General features: G+C 44.0%; 1 protein-coding gene across 1 annotated transcript in view; it reads left to right on the top strand.

Moving 5' to 3' along the window:
- The first annotated feature begins 2439 nt into the window (after positions 1-2439).
- The window catches only part of LOC139395722 (E3 ubiquitin-protein ligase RBBP6-like), a 44259-nt gene continuing 27385 nt past the window's right edge, over positions 2440-19313 (top strand). The window contains exons 1-6 of the mRNA XM_071143063.1: positions 2440-3098; positions 5111-5199; positions 7360-7456; positions 8700-8836; positions 9397-9506; positions 9695-9757. Coding sequence (XP_070999164.1) covers positions 5162-5199; positions 7360-7456; positions 8700-8836; positions 9397-9506; positions 9695-9757 — 445 coding nt within the window. The 5' untranslated portion in view covers positions 2440-3098; positions 5111-5161. The remainder of the gene's footprint in view (positions 3099-5110; positions 5200-7359; positions 7457-8699; positions 8837-9396; positions 9507-9694; positions 9758-19313) is intronic.

Raw genomic sequence — 19313 nt, 5'->3', positions numbered from 1 at the left:
CTAGCTCTGGACTTAATCCTGTTAGCTCATAGTCTGTTACCTAGCTCTGGGCTTAATCATGTTAGCTCAGTCTGTTACCTAGCTCTGGACTTAATCCTGTTAGCTCATAGTGTAGTAAAAGGCCACAACAACAGCTATTATTACTAATACTGGTGTAGCTAGCAGGGGCTTGCTACACCAGTATTAGTAAACAAGCTAGGCTGGTCTAGGTAGTAATACCAACTACAGCTACAAATGTAGCTAGCGCAGCTGTAAATACCACCACCGACTACTACTACCATTGGTGATGTACTTAGCCAGGCTGTAATTCCTACTACTACTTGTGTAGCAAACTCTGCTGTAATACCTACTATTAATGTAGCTAGCCAGGCTGTTATACCAACTACTACTACTACTGGTGTAGCTAGCCAGGCGGAAGTACCGACTACTACTACTGGTGTAGCTAGTCAGGCTGTAGTACCAACTACTACTACTGGTGTAGCTAGCCAGGCTGTAATACCAACTACTACTAGTGTAGCTAGCCAGGCTGTAGTACCTACTACTACTAGTGTAGCTAGCCAGGCTGTAGTACCTACTACTACTAGTGTAGCTAGCTAGGCTGTAGCACCATCTACTACTAATATAGCTAGCCAGGCTGTAGTACCATCTACTACTAATATAGCTAGCCAGGCTGTAGCACCATCTACTACGAATATAGCTAGCCAGGCTGTAGCACCATCTACTACTAGTGTAGCTAGCCAGGCTGTAGCACCATCTACTACTGGTGTAGCTAGCCAGGCTGTAGCACCATCTACTACTAATATAGCTAGCCAGGCTGTAGTACCAACTACTACTAATATAGCTAGCCATGCTGTAGTACCAACTACTACTAATATAGCTAGCCATGCTGTAGTACCAACTACTACTAGTGGTGTAGCTAGCCAGGCTGTAGTACCAACTACTACTGCTGGTGTAGCTAGCCAGGCTGTAGAACCAACTACTACTACTGGTGTAGCTAGCCAGGCTGTAGAACCAACTACTACTACTGGTGTAGCTAGCCAGGCTGTAGTACCAACTACTACTACTACTGATGTAGCTAGCCAGGCTGTAGTACCAACTACTACTACTGGTGTAGCTAGCCAGGCTGTAGAACCAACTACTACTACTGGTGTAGCTAGCCAGGCTGTAGTACCAACTACTACTACTGGTGTAGCTACCCAGGCTGTAGTACCAACTACTACTACTGGTGTAGCTAGCCAGGCTGTAGTACCAACTCCTACTACTAGTGTAGCTAGCCAGGCTGTAGTACCAACTACTACTATTGATGTAGCTAGCCAGGCTGTAGTACCAACTACTACTACTGGTGTAGCTAGCCAGGCTGTAATATCAACTACTACTACTGGTGTAGCTAGCCAGGCTGTAATATCAACTACTACTACTACTGGTGTAGCTAGCCAGGCTATAGTACCAACTACTACTACTAGTGTAGCTAGCCAGGCTGTAGTACCAACTACTACTATTGATGTAGCTAGACAGGCTGTAGTACCTACTAATAATGTAGCTAGCCAGGCTGTAGCACCATCTACTACTAGTGTAGCTAGCCAGGCTGTAATACCAACTACTACTAGTGTAGCTAGCCAGGCTGTAGTACCATCTACTACTAGTGTAGCTAGCCAGGCAGTAATACCAACTACTACTAGTGTAGCTAGCCAGGCTGTAGTACCAACTACTACTACTGGTGTAGCTAGCCAGGCTATAGTACCAACTACTACTACTAGTGTAGCTAGCCAGGCTGTAGCACCATCTACTACTAGTGTAGCTAGCCAGGCTGTAATACCAACTTCTACTAGTGTAGCTAGCCAGGCTGTAGTACCAACTACTACTACTGGTGTAGCTAGCCAGGCTGTAATATCAACTACTACTACTGGTGTAGCTAGCCAGGCTGTAATATCAACTACTACTACTACTGGTGTAGCTAGCCAGGCTATAGTACCAACTACTACTACTAGTGCAGCTAGCCAGGCTGTAGTACCAACTACTATTGATGTAGCTAGACAGGCTGTAGTACCTACTAATAATGTAGCTAGCCAGGCTGTAGCACCATCTACTACTAGTGTAGCTAGCCAGGCTGTAATACCAACTACTACTAGTGTAGCTAGCCAGGCTGTAGTACCATCTACTACTAGTGTAGCTAGCCAGGCTGTAATACCAACTACTACTAGTGTAGCTAGCCAGGCTGTAGTACCAACTACTACTACTGGTGTAGCTAGCCAGGCTGTAATATCAACTACTACTACTACTGGTGTAGCTAGCCAGGCTATAGTACCAACTACTACTACTAGTGTAGCTAGCCAGGCTGTAGCACCATCTACTACTAGTGTAGCTAGCCAGGCTGTATCCCCCCCCCAGCACCAGTTCCTGTGTGATGTAGCTAGCCAGGCTGTATCCCCCCCCCCCCCCCAGCACCAGTTCCTGTGTGATGTAGCTAGCCAGGCTGTATCCCCCCCAGCACCAGTTCCTGTGTGAATCTCAGTGTTTTGCGGTTTCTCCTCACGTCGTATTGGAGAAGGACGACGGTGAGGAAATGGTCAGGCTCTGCTGCGTTCGTCCCCTAGGAACAGATCTAGGATCAGCTTCCCTGCCACCAAATCCTTACCATAACCATTCACTTGGAGATGAAGAACTGCCCCCAGATCAGTGTTTTAGAGTGGGGAAACTCTGACCCCTCCACCATGGTGTTCCTGATGGTCTTCTGGTCAGAACTACTGAACCATAACATTGGTGAAACTGTCACACTGTAGTAGTGATATGAGTTGACTGGATGTATATGATCTGCCTCTCTGGCTGTGGAATAGGGGTGATCAATCTACTGTGTGTCCTTGATTCCTCACCTCCTATCTCCTGTCTCCTCCTCAAAAGACGGGTGGATGGTATCTTCTCCTCCTCCAGTGTCTTTTCAGAAGGAGACGGGAAGAAGCCGTGTCATCTAGATTTGAGCCCGTGTCTGCTCCCAGGCAGACAGGTGGTGATGTCCCACCTTGACTCTGCTCTGTCTTAATGTTGCTCTTCTCCTTCAGACCGACTCTTCACCGTCCGTCTCCCTGGCCCAGCTCTCTAAGGTACTGTCTCTCTCTCTGTGTGTGTGTTTTTGGTCTTTGGGAATCCGGTTGGGGTTCATTTAATTTCAACTCAATTTGAGGCATGAATTAAAATGTAAATTGATTATCACCTTAACTCTTGGCATCTTCCTCTAACTCCATTCCTCTCTCCTCATCCCTCTCCTCATTCCTCTCTCCTCATCCCTTTCCTCATTCCTCTCTCCTCATCCCTTTCCTCATTCCTCTCTCCTCATCCCTTTCCTCATTCCTCTCTCCTCATTCCTCTCTCCTCATCCCTCTCTCCTCATCCCTCTCCTCATTCCTCTCCTCATTCCTCTCCTCATTCCTCTCCTCATTCCTCTCCTCATTCCTCTCCTCATTCCTCTCCTCATTCCTCTCCTCATTCCTCTCCTCATTCCTCTCCTCATTCCTCTCCTCATTCCTCTCCTCATTCCTCTCCTCATCCCTCTCCTCATTCCTCTCGCCCATACTCCTCCTCATTCCTCTCCTCATTCCTCTCGCCCATACTCCTCCTCATTCCTCTCCTCATTCCTCTCCTCATTCCTCTCGCCCATACTCCTCCTCCCCCTCTCCTCGTTCCTCTCCCCCATACTCCTCATCCTTCTCCTCATTCCTCTCCCCCATACTCCTCATCCCTCTCCTCATTCCTCTCCCCCATACTCCTCATCCCTCTCCTCATTCCTCTCGCCCATACTCCTCATTCCTCTCCTCATTCCTCTCGCCCATACTCCTCCTCATCCCTCTCCTCATTACTCTCGCCCATACTCCTCCTCATCCCTCTCCTCATTCCTCTCGCCCATACTCCTCCTCATCCCTCTCCTCATCCCTCTCGCCCATACTCCCCCTCATCCCTCTCCTCATTCCTCTCGCCCATACTCCTCATTCCTCTCGCCCCTTTCCTCATTCCTCTCTCCTCATCCCTTTCCTCATTCCTCTCTCCTCATCCCTTTCCTCATTCCTCTCTCCTCATCCCTTTCCTCATTCCTCTCTCCTCATCCCTTTCCTCATTCCTCTCTCCTCATCCCTTTCCTCATTCCTCTCTCCTCATCCCTTTCCTCATTCCTCTCTCCTCATCCCTTTCCTCATTCCTCTCTCCTCATCCCTTTCCTCATTCCTCTCTCCTCATTCCTCTCCTCATTCCTCTCCTCATTCCTCTCCTCATCCCTCTCGCCCATACTCCTCCTCATTCCTCTCCTCATTCCTCTCGCCCATACTCCTCCTCCCCCTCTCCTCATTCCTCTCCCCCATACTCCTCATCCCTCTCCTCATTCCTCTCATCCCTCTCCTCATTCCTCTCGCCCATACTCCTCCTCATCCCTCTCCTCATTCCTCTCGCCCATACTCCTCCTCATCCCTCTCCTCATCCCTCTCGCCCATACCCCCCCTCATCCCTCTCCTCATTCCTCTCGCCCATACTCCTCATCCCTCTCCTCATCCCTCTCGCCCATACTCCTCATCCCTCTCCTCATCCCTCTCCTCATCCTTCTCCTCATCCCTCTCCTCATTCCTCTCCTCATCCCATTCCTCTCCTCATTCCTCTCCTCATTCCTCTCGCCCATACTCCTCATCCCTCTCCTCATTCCTCTCGCCCATACTCCTCCTCATCCCTCTCCTCATTCCTCTCGCCCATACTCCTCCTCATCCCTCTCCTCATTCCTCTCGCCCATACTCCTCCTCATCCCTCTCCTCATTCCTCTCGCCCATACTCCTCCTCATCCCTCTCCTCATTCCTCATCCCTCTCCTCATTCCTCTCCCCCATACTCCTTCTCATCCCTCTCCTCATTCCTCTCCCCCATACTCCTCATTCCTCTCGCCCATACTCCTCATTCCTCTCGCCCATACTCCTCCTCATCCCTCTCCTCATTCCTCTCCCCCATACTCCTCCTCATCCCTCTCCTCATTCCTCTCCTCATCCCTCTCCTCATTCCTCTCTCCCATACTCCTCATCCCTCTCCTCATTCCTCTCTCCCCCTCTCCCCCCTCTCCTCCCATTCCTCCCTTTTCTCTTTAGACTGCCAACCTAGCGGAGGCCAATGCATCAGAGGATGACAAGATCAGAGCCATGATGTCCCAGTCCAACAGTGAATATGACCCCATACAGTGAGTGTAACACACACAGCAGGGTTGGGCGGTATCCGCGTGATCACGCCGTCCTTCTCATCCCAGAGAGGATTTACAGTATTAATGTCTTAGTGCTGAAAATGCAACAACAAAAATCCCATTGGGTGTCTATTACCAGAATGCTAACAAAATTAGTACAACTGATAGAGCATTTCCATGGAGGCGTCTAGCTAAATATGCTAACGGGAGCAAACTAAAATAAACTGATTGCAAAGACAGGCAATCCAGCTCATAAAGATACACTACATGACCAAAAGTATGTGGACACCTGTGCCTCGAACATCTCATTACAAAATCATTGGCATTAATATGGAGTTGGTCCCCCCTTTACTGCTATAACAGACTCCACTCTTCTGGGAAGGCTTTAATATGGAGTTGGTCCCCCCCTTTGCTGCTATAACAGCCTCCACTCTTCTGGGAAGGCTTTAATATGGAGTTGGTCCCCCCCTTTGCTGCTATAACAGCCTCCACTCTTCTGGGAAGGCTTTCCACTAGATGTTGGAACATTGCTGCTATAACAGCCTCCACTCCTCTGGGAAGGCTTTCCACTAGATGTTGGAACATTGCTGCTATAACAGCCTCCACTCTTCTGGGAAGGCTTTCCACTAGATGTTGGAACATTGCTGCTATAACAGCCTCCACTCTTCTGGGAAGGCTTTCCACTAGATGTTGGAACATTGCTGCTATAACAGCCTCCACTCCTCTGGGAAGGCTTTCCACTAGATGTTGGAACATTTCTGCAGGGGACTTGCTTCCATTCAGCCACAAGCATTAGAAAGGTCAGGAGGTTGGGTGGTTAGACCTGTCTCACAGTTGGGAGGACTATTTCATCCCAAAGGTGTTTGATAGGGTTGAGGGCAGGGCTCTGTGCAAGCCAGTCAAGTTCTTCCATACTGATCTCAACAAAACATTTCTGTATGGACCTCGCTCTCTGTGTGGGGGGTGTTGTCATGCTGAAACAGGAAAGGCCTCAAACTGTTGCTACAAAGTTGGAAGTGCAGAATCTTGTAGAATGTCATTGTATGCTGTAGCGTTAAGATTTGCCTTCACTGGAACTAAGGGGCCCGAACCATGAAAAACAGCCCCAGACCATTATTCCTCCTCCACCAAACTTTACAGTTGGCGCAATGCACTCAGGCAGGTAGCGTTCTCTGGCTTCTGTCGAATCACACCTTTTATTCAAGTCAAGTTAAAAATAATAATAATAATAATAATAATAAAATCTATAAAAAATCTGTCTGTCTTCAACTCCATATAGAACCTCCATATAGTCCCACGGTCTCATCTGACATTTTCGTTAAAAATGAAGAACCATCTAAAGATGTGTTATACAGTGCTTTCGGAAAGTATTCAGAGCCCTTGACCTTTTTCCACATTTATGTTACAGCCTTATTTTAAAATGGTTTACATTGTCCCCCCCCCCCCCCCTCATCAATCTACACACAATACCCCATAATGACATCACAATACCTAATAATGACATCACAATACCCCATAATGACATCACAATACCCCATTAAAAAAATTTGTCTGAAATATCACATTTCACATAAGTATTCACTAGCCAATCGGTCTGTCTCTGGCTGCGTGAGGAGAAGCATAATCTATGGGAAATGAGTGTCAAAATGTTACTCATACCCTGGCCAAATGCTAGTCCTCAATCTCAAGTCAAAGTACAGTTCAAGTCAAGTCTCAAGTCATCAAAATGTTACTCATAACCTGGCCAAATGCTAGTCCTCAATCTCAAGTCAAAGTACAGTTCAAGTCAAGTCTCAAGTTGTTTTTATTTTCTATCGAGTCGCGTCTCAAGTCAATAAAATGTTGTTGACTGGAGTCCGACTCGAGCGTGGACTCCACACCTCTGCTGTTTCAGTGAACTGTAGTCTAATGTTTAAACTTGAGACTCAGTGGCAGCGTGAACCGTAGATGATGGGGTGATGCAAGATGATGCTCTCTGTCACAGAGTTTCTGTGTACGTGCGTGTACACTGTTTGTACGTGTACGTAAAAACGGAGACAAGTTTAGCCTCACGCTTCAACGCTCTTTGGTTGTTTTGGAATCGACCCAGTATTCCGGTCTACTTGGTGAAAAAGGTTGAGTCCGTGAGCAATGTGTTTTTTTTCTGTGTCTCCTCCTCAGTTACTCTAAGAAGGCCATAGGACCGCCTCCTGCACATTACACCTGCTATCGCTGTGGCAAGAACGGACACTACATCAAACACTGCCCCATGCAGATGGTACGACACAACACAACACTACATAACACTACACTACACAGCACTACACAGCACTACACTACACAGCACTGCACTGCACTACACTACACTACACAGCACTACACAGCACTACACTGCACTACACTGCACTACACTGCACTACACTACACTACATATACACTACACTACATATACACTACACTACATATACACTACACTACATATACACTACACTACATATACACTACACTACATATACACTACACAGCACTACACTACACAGCACTACACTACACTACACTACACTACACAGCACTACACTGCACTACACTGCACTACACTACATATACACTACACTACATATACACTACACTACATATACACTACACTACATATACACTACACTACATATACACTACACAGCACTACACAGCACTACACTACACTACACTACACAGCACTACACAGCACTACACTGCACTACACTGCACTACACTGCACTACACTGCACTACACAGCACCACACAACACAACACTACACACCACTACACTACATATACACTACACTGCACTACACAGCACTACACTACACAGCACTACACTACACTACACTACACTGCACTGCACTACACAGCACTACACTGCACTACACTACACTACACAACACTACATATACACTACACTACATCTACACTACATATACACTACACAGCACTACACTACACTACACTACACAGCACTACACAGCACTACACTACACTACACAACACTACACTACACAACACTGCATATACACTACATAACATGACATATGGTATCTGTGTTGTAGGATAAGAGCGTAGAGGCTCCTAAGCCAATCAGGACCAGTAAGGGCATCCCTACATATACACTACATAACATGACATATACACTACATAACATGACATATTGTATCTGTGTTGTAGGATAAGAGCGTAGAGGCTCCTAAGCCAGTAAGGACCAGTAAGGGCCTCTCTACATATACACTACATAACATGACATATACACTACATAACATGACATATGGTATCTGTGTTGTAGGATAAGAGCGTGGAGGCTCCTAAGCCAGTATGGGCATCCCTACATATACACTACATAACATGACATATACACTACATAACATATACACTACATAACATGCCATATGGTATCTGTGTTGTAGGATAAGAGCGTAGAGGCCCCTAAGCCAGTAAGGGCATCCCTACATATACACTACATAACATTACATATGGTATCTGTGTTGTAGGATAAGAGCGTAGAGGCTCCTAAGCCAATCAGGACCAGTAAGGGAATCCCTCAGAGCTTTATGGTGAAGGCTGAACCAGGAACTAAAGGAGCCATGTTGACCAGCACTGGAGAATATGCTATTCCTGCTATAGACGCGTATGTACCACACTGTGTCTCTCTCTGTCTGTCTCTGTGTCTCTCTCTCTCTTCTTTCTCTCTGTGTCTCTCTCTGTCTCTCTCTCTTCTCTCTCTCTCTGTGTCTCTCTCTGTCTCTCTCTGTGTCTCTCTCTCTCTCTTCTCTCTCTCTGTGTCTCTCTCTCTCTTCTCTCTCTCTGTGTCTCTCTCTGTCTCTCTCTCTCTTCTCTCTCTCTGTGTCTCTCTCTCTCTTCTCTCTCTCTGTGTCTCTCTCTCTCTCTCTCTCTTCTCTCTCTCTCTGTGTCTCTCTCTGTCTGTCTCTGTGTCTCTCTCTCTCTCTGTCTCTCTCTCTTCTCTTCTCTCCTCTCTCTCTCTGTGTCTCTCTCTCTGTGTCTCTCTCTCTGTGTCTCTCTCTCTGTGTCTCTCTCTCTGTGTCTCTCTCTCTGTGTCTCTCTCTCTGTGTCTCTCTCTCTGTGTCTCTCTCTCTGTCTCTGTGTCTCTCTCTGTCTCTCTGTCTCTGTGCTCATTTTGTGTTTTCGTGTTCTGGGTAAGAAGGAGAGACTATAGATAATGTGTTGCAGGGAGGCCTATGCTCTGGGTAAGAAGGAACGTCCCCCCTTTGTTCCTCGTGAAGCGTCATCGTCTGAAGATGAGGCTGATCCAATCCCTGATGAGCTGCTCTGCCCCATCTGTAATTAACGCATTCATTATTATTATTATTATTATTATTATTATTACACTTTAATTATACAATTTATTTATTGGTTTAATTTAACTAGGAGATTTTTTTGTCAAACACCCCAAAAAAATGACATCTGAGCAGAGACTTGTTGTTAAAATGTCTTAAACAAAGTGATTCAGTCTTCTAATCTGTTCCAGGTAACGACCTGATGAATGATGCTGTGGTCATACCCTGCTGTGGTAACTCCTACTGCGACGACTGTGAGTTAACACACACACACGGCTGTAACAACCTGACGACTGTGAGTTAACACACACACACACACGGCTGTAACAACCTGACGACTGTGAGTTAACACACACACACACACGGCTGTAACAACCTGACGACTGTGAGTTAACACACACACACACACGGCTGTAACAACCTGACGACTGTGAGTTAACACACACACACACACGGCTGTAACAACCTGACGACTGTGAGTTAACACACACACACACACGGCTGTAACAACCTGACGACTGTGAGTTAACACACACACACACACGGCTGTAACAACCTGACGACTGTGAGTTAACACACACACACACACACACGGCTGTAACAACCTGACGACTGTGAGTTAACACACACACACACACGGCTGTAACAACCTGACGACTGTGAGTTAACACACACACACACACGGCTGTAACAACCTGACGACTGTGAGTTAACACACACACACGGCTGTAACAACCTGACGACTGTCAGTTAACACACACACACGGCTGTAACAACCTGACGACTGTGAGTTAACACACACACACACACGGCTGTAACAACCTGACGACTGTGAGTTAACACACACACACACACACACGGCTGTAACAACCTGACGACTGTGAGTTAACACACACACACACACACACGGCTGTAACAACCTGACGACTGTGAGTTAACACACACACACACACACGGCTGTAACAACCTGACGACTGTGAGTTAACACACACACACACGGCTGTAACAACCTGACGACTGTGAGTTAACACACACACACAGCTGTAACAACCTGACGACTGTGAGTTAACACACACACACACACGGCTGTAACAACCTGACGACTGTGAGTTAACACACACACACACACGGCTGTAACAACCTGACGACTGTGAGTTAACACACACACACACACGGCTGTAACAACCTGACGACTGTGAGTTAACACACACACACACACACGGCTGTAACAACCTGACGACTGTGAGTTAACACACACACACACGGCTGTAACAACCTGACGACTGTGAGTTAACACACACACACAGCTGTAACAACCTGACGACTGTGAGTTAACACACACACACACACGGCTGTAACAACCTGACGACTGTGAGTTAACACACACACACACACACGGCTGTAACAACCTGACGACTGTGAGTTAACACACACACACAGCTGGTCCAGGTCCCCCCCCCCACCCCGCCCAGACAAACCGGTGACCCAACCCCCCCGCCCAGTCAAACCGGTGACCCAACCCCCCCGCCCAGTCAAACCGGTGACCCAGGGCCCCACTTCCCCAGAGTGGGATGAACAGATGGCATGCTAGCTGTTCCTGTAGACTGCCAGTCATTGCGCTAATGCTAGTTAGCATTGTCTTTGTGAAACTCTTTTATCTTCCTTTTTCGATAGCAGCAGACATGTGGTGAGCAATATGTCTGGAACATCGAAATCGCACTAACATCGCAGTATTGAATCCTAAAACACGTGGCATCGGCGCCTAAGTATCGCGATCGTATCGTGAGGCCCATGGCATTTCCAATGCCTAGGTTATATTTGGGCATTTCCCATGCCTATATTTGGGCATTTCCCATCCCTAGGTTATATTGGCATTTCCCATGCCTATATTTGGGCATTTCCCATCCCTAGGTTATATTTGGGCATTTCCCATCCCTAGGTTATATTTGGGCATTTCCCATCCCTAGGTTATATTTGGGCATTTCCCATCCCTAGGTTATATTTGGGCATTTCCCATGCCTATATTTGGGCATTTCCCATGCCTATATTTGGGCATTTCCCATCCCTAGGTTATTTTTGGGTCAGAATTCTGCCTTTATAAAGCATAAAATAATAATTTAAAAACAGAAATATCTTGCAAGATTAACTTAAAGACATTAGGAAATGTAGCTGACTGTAAATCTCTCTCTGCCAATAAGACATCTGATGGCCTTGGCAAAACGTTCCTTGCTCTTTCATTGTAAGTTAAGTTGTGTGGCTGCCAGCCGAATAGTGTTGCCCTTCTGTTGTCATGGAAACAAAGCTATTTTCTGTTTGAATGTTTTAAAAACATTTATTTAGTGATGAACTAGTCCCCTGATCACTCTACTGAAGCAACACAACATTTATTTAGTGATGAACTAGTCCCCTGATCACTCTACTGAAGCAACACAACATTTATTTAGTGGTGAACTAGTCCCCTGATCACTCTACTGAAGCAACACAGCATTTATTTAGTGGTGATGAACTAGTCCCCTGATCACTCTACTGAAGCAACACAACATTTATTTAGTGATGATGATGAACTAGTCCCCTGATCACTCTACTGAAGCAACACAACATTTATTTAGTGGTGATGAACTAGTCCCCTGATCACTCTACTGAAGCAACACAACATTTATTTAGTGGTGATGAACTAGTCCCCTGATCACTCTACTGAAGCAACACAACATTTATTTAGTGGTGAACTAGTCCCCTGATCACTCTACTGAAGCAACACAACATTTATTTAGTGGTGAACTAGTCCCCTGATCACTCTACTGAAGCAACACAACATTTATTTAGTGGTGAACTAGTCCCCTGATCACTCTACTGAAGCAACACAGCATTTATTTAGTGATGAACTAGTCCCCTGATCACTCTACTGAAGCAACACAACATTTATTTAGTGGTGAACTAGTCCCCTGATCACTCTACTGAAGCAACACAACATTTATTTAGTGGTGAACTAGTCCCCTGATCACTCTACTGAAGCAACACAGCATTTATTTAGTGGTGATGAACTAGTCCCCTGATCACTCTACTGAAGCAACAAAACATTTATTTAGTGGTGATGAACTAGTCCCCTGATCACTCTACTGAAGCAACACAACATTTATTTAGTGGTGAACTAGTCCCCTGATCACTCTACTGAAGCAACACAGCATTTATTTAGTGGTGATGAACTAGTCCCCTGATCACTCTACTGAAGCAACACAACATTTATTTAGTGGTGATGAACTAGTCCCCTGATCACTCTACTGAAGCAACACAGCATTTATTTAGTGGTGATGAACTAGTCCCCTGATCACTCTACTGAAGCAACACAACATTTATTTAGTGGTGATGAACTAGTCCCCTGATCACTACTGAAGCAACACAACATTTATTTAGTGGTGATGAACTAGTCCCCTGATCACTCTACTGAAGCAACACAGCATTTATTTAGTGGTGATGAACTAGTCCCCTGATCACTCTACTGAAGCAACACAACATTTATTTAGTGGTGATGAACTAGTCCCCTGATCACTCTACTGAAGCAACACAACATTTATTTAGTGGTGAACTAGTCCCCTGATCACTCTACTGAAGCAACACAACATTTATTTAGTGATGAACTAGTCCCCTGATCACTACTGAAGCAACACAACATTTATTTAGTGATGAACTAGTCCCCTGATCACTCTACTGAAGCAACACAACATTTATTTAGTGATGAACTAGTCCCCTGATCACTCTACTGAAGCAACACAACATTTATTTAGTGGTGATGAACTAGTCCCCTGATCACTCTACTGAAGCAACACAACATTTATTTAGTGGTGATGAACTAGTCCCCTGATCACTACTGAAGCAACACAACATTTATTTAGTGGTGATGAACTAGTCCCCTGATCACTCTACTGAAGCAACACAACATTTATTTAGTGATGAACTAGTCCCCTGATCACTCTACTGAAGCAACACAACATTTATTTAGTGATGAACTAGTCCCCTGATCACTCTACTGAAGCAACACAACATTTATTTAGTGATGAACTAGTCCCCTGATCACTCTACTGAAGCAACACAACATTTATTTAGTGGTGATGAACTAGTCCCCTGATCACTCTACTGAAGCAACACAACATTTATTTAGTGATGAACTAGTCCCCTGATCACTCTACTGAAGCAACACAACATTTATTTAGTGGTGATGACTGTCCCCTGACTAGTCCCCTGATCACTCTACTGAAGCAACACAACATTTATTTAGTGGTGAACTAGTCCCCTGATCACTCTACTGAAGCAACACAACATTTATTTAGTGGTGAACTAGTCCCCTGATCACTCTACTGAAGCAACACAGCATTTATTTAGTGGTGATGAACTAGTCCCCTGATCACTCTACTGAAGCAACACAACATTTATTTAGTGATGATGATGAACTAGTCCCCTGATCACTCTACTGAAGCAACACAACATTTATTTAGTGGTGATGAACTAGTCCCCTGATCACTCTACTGAAGCAACACAACATTTATTTAGTGGTGATGAACTAGTCCCCTGATCACTCTACTGAAGCAACACAACATTTATTTAGTGGTGAACTAGTCCCCTGATCACTCTACTGAAGCAACACAACATTTATTTAGTGGTGAACTAGTCCCCTGATCACTCTACTGAAGCAACACAACATTTATTTAGTGGTGAACTAGTCCCCTGATCACTCTACTGAAGCAACACAACATTTATTTAGTGGTGAACTAGTCCCCTGATCACTCTACTGAAGCAACACAACATTTATTTAGTGGTGAACTAGTCCCCTGATCACTCTACTGAAGCAACACAACATTTATTTAGTGGTGAACTAGTCCCCTGATCACTCTACTGAAGCAACACAACATTTATTTAGTGGTGATGAACTAGTCCCCTGATCACTCTACTGAAGCAACACAACATTTATTTAGTGGTGATGAACTAGTCCCCTGATCACTCTACTGAAGCAACACAACATTTATTTAGTGGTGAACTAGTCCCCTGATCACTCTACTGAAGCAACACAACATTTATTTAGTGGTGATGAACTAGTCCCCTGATCACTCTACTGAAGCAACACAACATTTATTTAGTGGTGATGAACTAGTCCCCTGATCACTCTACTGAAGCAACACAACATTTATTTAGTGGTGATGAACTAGTCCCCTGATCACTCTACTGAAGCAACACAACATTTATTTAGTGGTGATGAACTAGTCCCCTGATCACTACTGAAGCAACACAACATTTATTTAGTGGTGATGAACTAGTCCCCTGATCACTCTACTGAAGCAACACAACATTTATTTAGTGGTGATGAACTAGTCCCCTGATCACTCTACTGAAGCAACACAACATTTATTTAGTGGTGATGAACTAGTCCCCTGATCACTCTACTGAAGCAACACAACATTTATTTAGTGGTGAACTAGTCCCCTGATCACTCTACTGAAGCAACACAACATTTATTTAGTGATGAACTAGTCCCCTGATCACTCTACTGAAGCAACACAACATTTATTTAGTGATGAACTAGTCCCCTGATCACTCTACTGAAGCAACACAACATTTATTTAGTGATGAACTAGTCCCCTGATCACTCTACTGAAGCAACACAACATTTATTTAGTGGTGATGAACTAGTCCCCTGATCACTCTACTGAAGCAACACAACATTTATTTAGTGAAACTAGTCCCCTGATCACTCTACTGAAGCAACACAACATTTATTTAGTGGTGATGAACTAGTCCCCTGATCACTCTACTGAAGCAACACAACATTTATTTAGTGATGAACTAGTCCCCTGATCACTCTACTGAAGCAACACAACATTTATTTAGTGGTGAACTAGTCCCCTGATCACTCTACTGAAGCAACACAACATTTATTTAGTGATGAACTAGTCCCCTGATCACTCTACTGAAGCAACACAACATTTATTTAGTGATGAACTAGTCCCCTGATCACTCTACTGAAGCAACACAACATTTATTTAGTGATGAACTAGTCCCCTGATCACTCTACTGAAGCAACACAACATTTATTTAGTGGTGAACTAGTCCCCTGATCACTCTACTGAAGCAACACAACATTTATTTAGTGGTGAACTAGTCCCCTGATCACTCTACTGAAGCAACACAACATTTATTTAGTGGTGAACTAGTCCCCTGATCACTCTACTGAAGCAACACAACATTTATTTAGTGATGAACTAGTCCCCTGATCACTCTACTGAAGCAACACAACATTTATTTAGTGATGAACTAGTCCCCTGATCACTCTACTGAAGCAACACAACATTTATTTAGTGGTGATGACTAGTCCCCTGATCACTCTACTGAAGCAACACAACATTTATTTAGTGGTGATGAACTAGTCCCCTGATCACTCTACTGAAGCAACACAACATTTATTTAGTGGTGAACTAGTCCCCTGATCACTCTACTGAAGCAACACAACATTTATTTAGTGATGAACTAGTCCCCTGATCACTCTACTGAAGCAACACAACATTTATTTAGTGATGAACTAGTCCCCTGATCACTCTACTGAAGCAACACAACATTTATTTAGTGGTGAACTAGTCCCCTGATCACTCTACTGAAGCAACACAACATTTATTTAGTGGAACTGATCACTCTACTGAAGCAACACAACATTTATTTAGTCCCCTGATCACTCTACTGAAGCAACACAACATTTATTTAGTGGTGATGAACTAGTCCCCTGATCACTCTACTGAAGCAACACAACATTTATTTAGTGGTGAAACTAGTCCCCTGATCACTCTACTGAAGCAACACAACATTTATTTAGTGGTGATTTATTTAGTGAACTAGTCCCCTGATCACTCTACTGAAGCAACACAACATTTATTTAGTGGTGATGAACTAGTCCCCTGATCACTCTACTGAAGCAACACAACATTTATTTAGTGATGAACTAGTCCCCTGATCACTCTACTGAAGCAACACAACATTTATTTAGTGATGAACTAGTCCCCTGATCACTCTACTGAAGCAACACAACATTTATTTAGTGATGAACTAGTCCCCTGATCACTCTACTGAAGCAACACAACATTTATTTAGTGATGAACTAGTCCCCTGATCACTCTACTGAAGCAACACAACATTTATTTAGTGATGAACTAGTCCCCTGATCACTCTACTGAAGCAACACAACATTTATTTAGTGATGAACTAGTCCCCTGATCACTCTACTGAAGCAACACAACATTTATTTAGTGGTGATGAACTAGTCCCCTGATCACTCTACTGAAGCAACACAACATTTATTTAGTGGTGAACTAGTCCCCTGATCACTCTACTGAAGCAACACAACATTTATTTAGTGGTGATGAACCCCCTGATCACTCTACTGAAGCAACACAACATTTATTTAGTGGTGATGAACTAGTCCCCTGATCACTCTACTGAAGCAACACAACATTTATTTAGTGATGAACTAGTCCCCTGATCACTCTACTGAAGCAACACAACATTTATTTAGTGATGAACTAGTCCCCTGATCACTCTACTGAAGCAACACAACATTTATTTAGTGATGAACTAGTCCCCTGATCACTCTACTGAAGCAACACAACATTTATTTAGTGATGAACTAGTCCCCTGATCACTCTACTGAAGCAACACAACATTTATTTAGTGTGATGAACTAGTCCCCTGATCACTCTACTGAAGCAACACAACATTTATTTAGTGATGAACTAGTCCCCTGATCACTCTACTGAAGCAACACAACATTTATTTAGTGATGAACTAGTCCCCTGATCACTCTACTGAAGCAACACAACATTTATTTAGTGGTGATGAACTAGTCCCCTGATCACTCTACTGAAGCAACACAACATTTATTTAGTGGTGATGAACTAGTCCCCTGATCACTCTACTGAAGCAACACAACATTTATTTAGTGATGAACTAGTCCCCTGATCACTCTACTGAAGCAACACAACATTTATTTAGTGGTGATGACTAGTCCCCTGATCACTACTGAAGCAACACAACATTTATTTAGTGGTGATGAACTAGTCCCCTGATCACTCTACTGAAGCAACACAACATTTATTTAGTGATGAACTAGTCCCCTGATCACTCTACTGAAGCAACACAACATTTATTTAGTGATGAACTAGTCCCCTGATCACTCTACTGAAGCAACACAACATTTATTTAGTGATGAACTAGTCCCCTGATCACTCTACTGAAGCAACACAACATTTATTTAGTGATGAACTAGTCCCCTGATCACTCTACTGAAGCAACACAACATTTATTTAGTGATGAACTAGTCCCCTGATCACTCTACTGAAGCAACACAACATTTATTTAGTGATGAACTAGTCCCCTGATCACTCTACTGAAGCAACACAACATTTATTTAGTGATGATGAACTAGTCCCCTGATCACTCTACTGAAGCAACACAACATTTATTTAGTGGTGAACTAGTCCCCTGATCACTCTACTGAAGCAACACAACATTTATTTAGTGGTGATGACTAGTCCCCTGATCACTCTACTGAAGCAACACAACATTTATTTAGTGGTGATGAACTAGTCCCCTGATCACTCTACTGAAGCAACACAACATTTATTTAGTGATGAACTAGTCCCCTGATCACTCTACTGAAGCAACACAACATTTATTTAGTGATGAACTAGTCCCCTGATCACTCTACTGAAGCAACACAACATTTATTTAGTGATGAACTAGTCCCCTGATCACTCTACTGAAGCAACACAACATTTATTTAGTGGTGATGAACTAGTCCCCTGATCACTCTACTGAAGCAACACAACATTTATTTAGTGATGAACTAGTCCCCTGATCACTCTACTGAAGCAACACAACATTTATTTAGTGATGAACTAGTCCCCTGATCACTCTACTGAAGCAACACAACATTTATTTAGTGGTGATGAACTAGTCCCCTGATCACTCTACTGAAGCAACACAACATTTATTTAGTGATGAACTAGTCCCCTGATCACTCTACTGAAGCAACACAACATTTATTTAGTGATGAACTAGTCCCCTGATCACTCTACTGAAGCAACACAACATTTATTTAGTGGTGATGAACTAGTCCCCTGATCACTACTGAAGCAACACAACATTTATTTAGTGATGAACTAGTCCCCTGATCACTCTACTGAAGCAACACAACATTTATTTAGTGATGAACTAGTCCCCTGATCACTCTACTGAAGCAACACAACATTTATTTAGTGATGAACTAGTCCCCTGATCACTCTACTGAAGCAACACAACATTTATTTAGTGATGAACTAGTCCCCTGATCACTCTACTGAAGCAACACAACATTTATTTAGTGGTGATGAACTAGTCCCCTGATCACTCTACTGAAGCAACACAACATTTATTTAGTGATGAACTAGTCCCCTGATCACTCTACTGAAGCAACACAACATTTATTTAGTGGTGAACTAGTCCCCTGATCACTCTACTGAAGCAACACAACATTTATTTAGTGGTGAACTAGTCCCCTGATCACTCTACTGAAGCAACACAACATTTATTTAGTGGTGAACTAGTCCCCTGATCACTCTACTGAAGCAACACAACATTTATTTAGTGATGAACTAGTCCCCTGATCACTACTGAAGCAACAACATTTATTTAGTGATGAACTAGTCCCCTGATCACTCTACTGAAGCAACACAACATTTATTTAGTGGTGAACTAGTCCCCTGATCACTCTACTGAAGCAACACAACATTTATTTAG

The sequence above is a fragment of the Oncorhynchus clarkii genome, unplaced genomic scaffold (assembly GCF_045791955.1).
Source record: "Oncorhynchus clarkii lewisi isolate Uvic-CL-2024 unplaced genomic scaffold, UVic_Ocla_1.0 unplaced_contig_463_pilon_pilon, whole genome shotgun sequence".
NCBI classification, from domain to species: Eukaryota; Metazoa; Chordata; class Actinopteri; order Salmoniformes; family Salmonidae; genus Oncorhynchus; species Oncorhynchus clarkii.
Note: the sequence above shows the minus strand (reverse complement) of the source record. Positions and strands in the feature narration are given on the sequence as shown.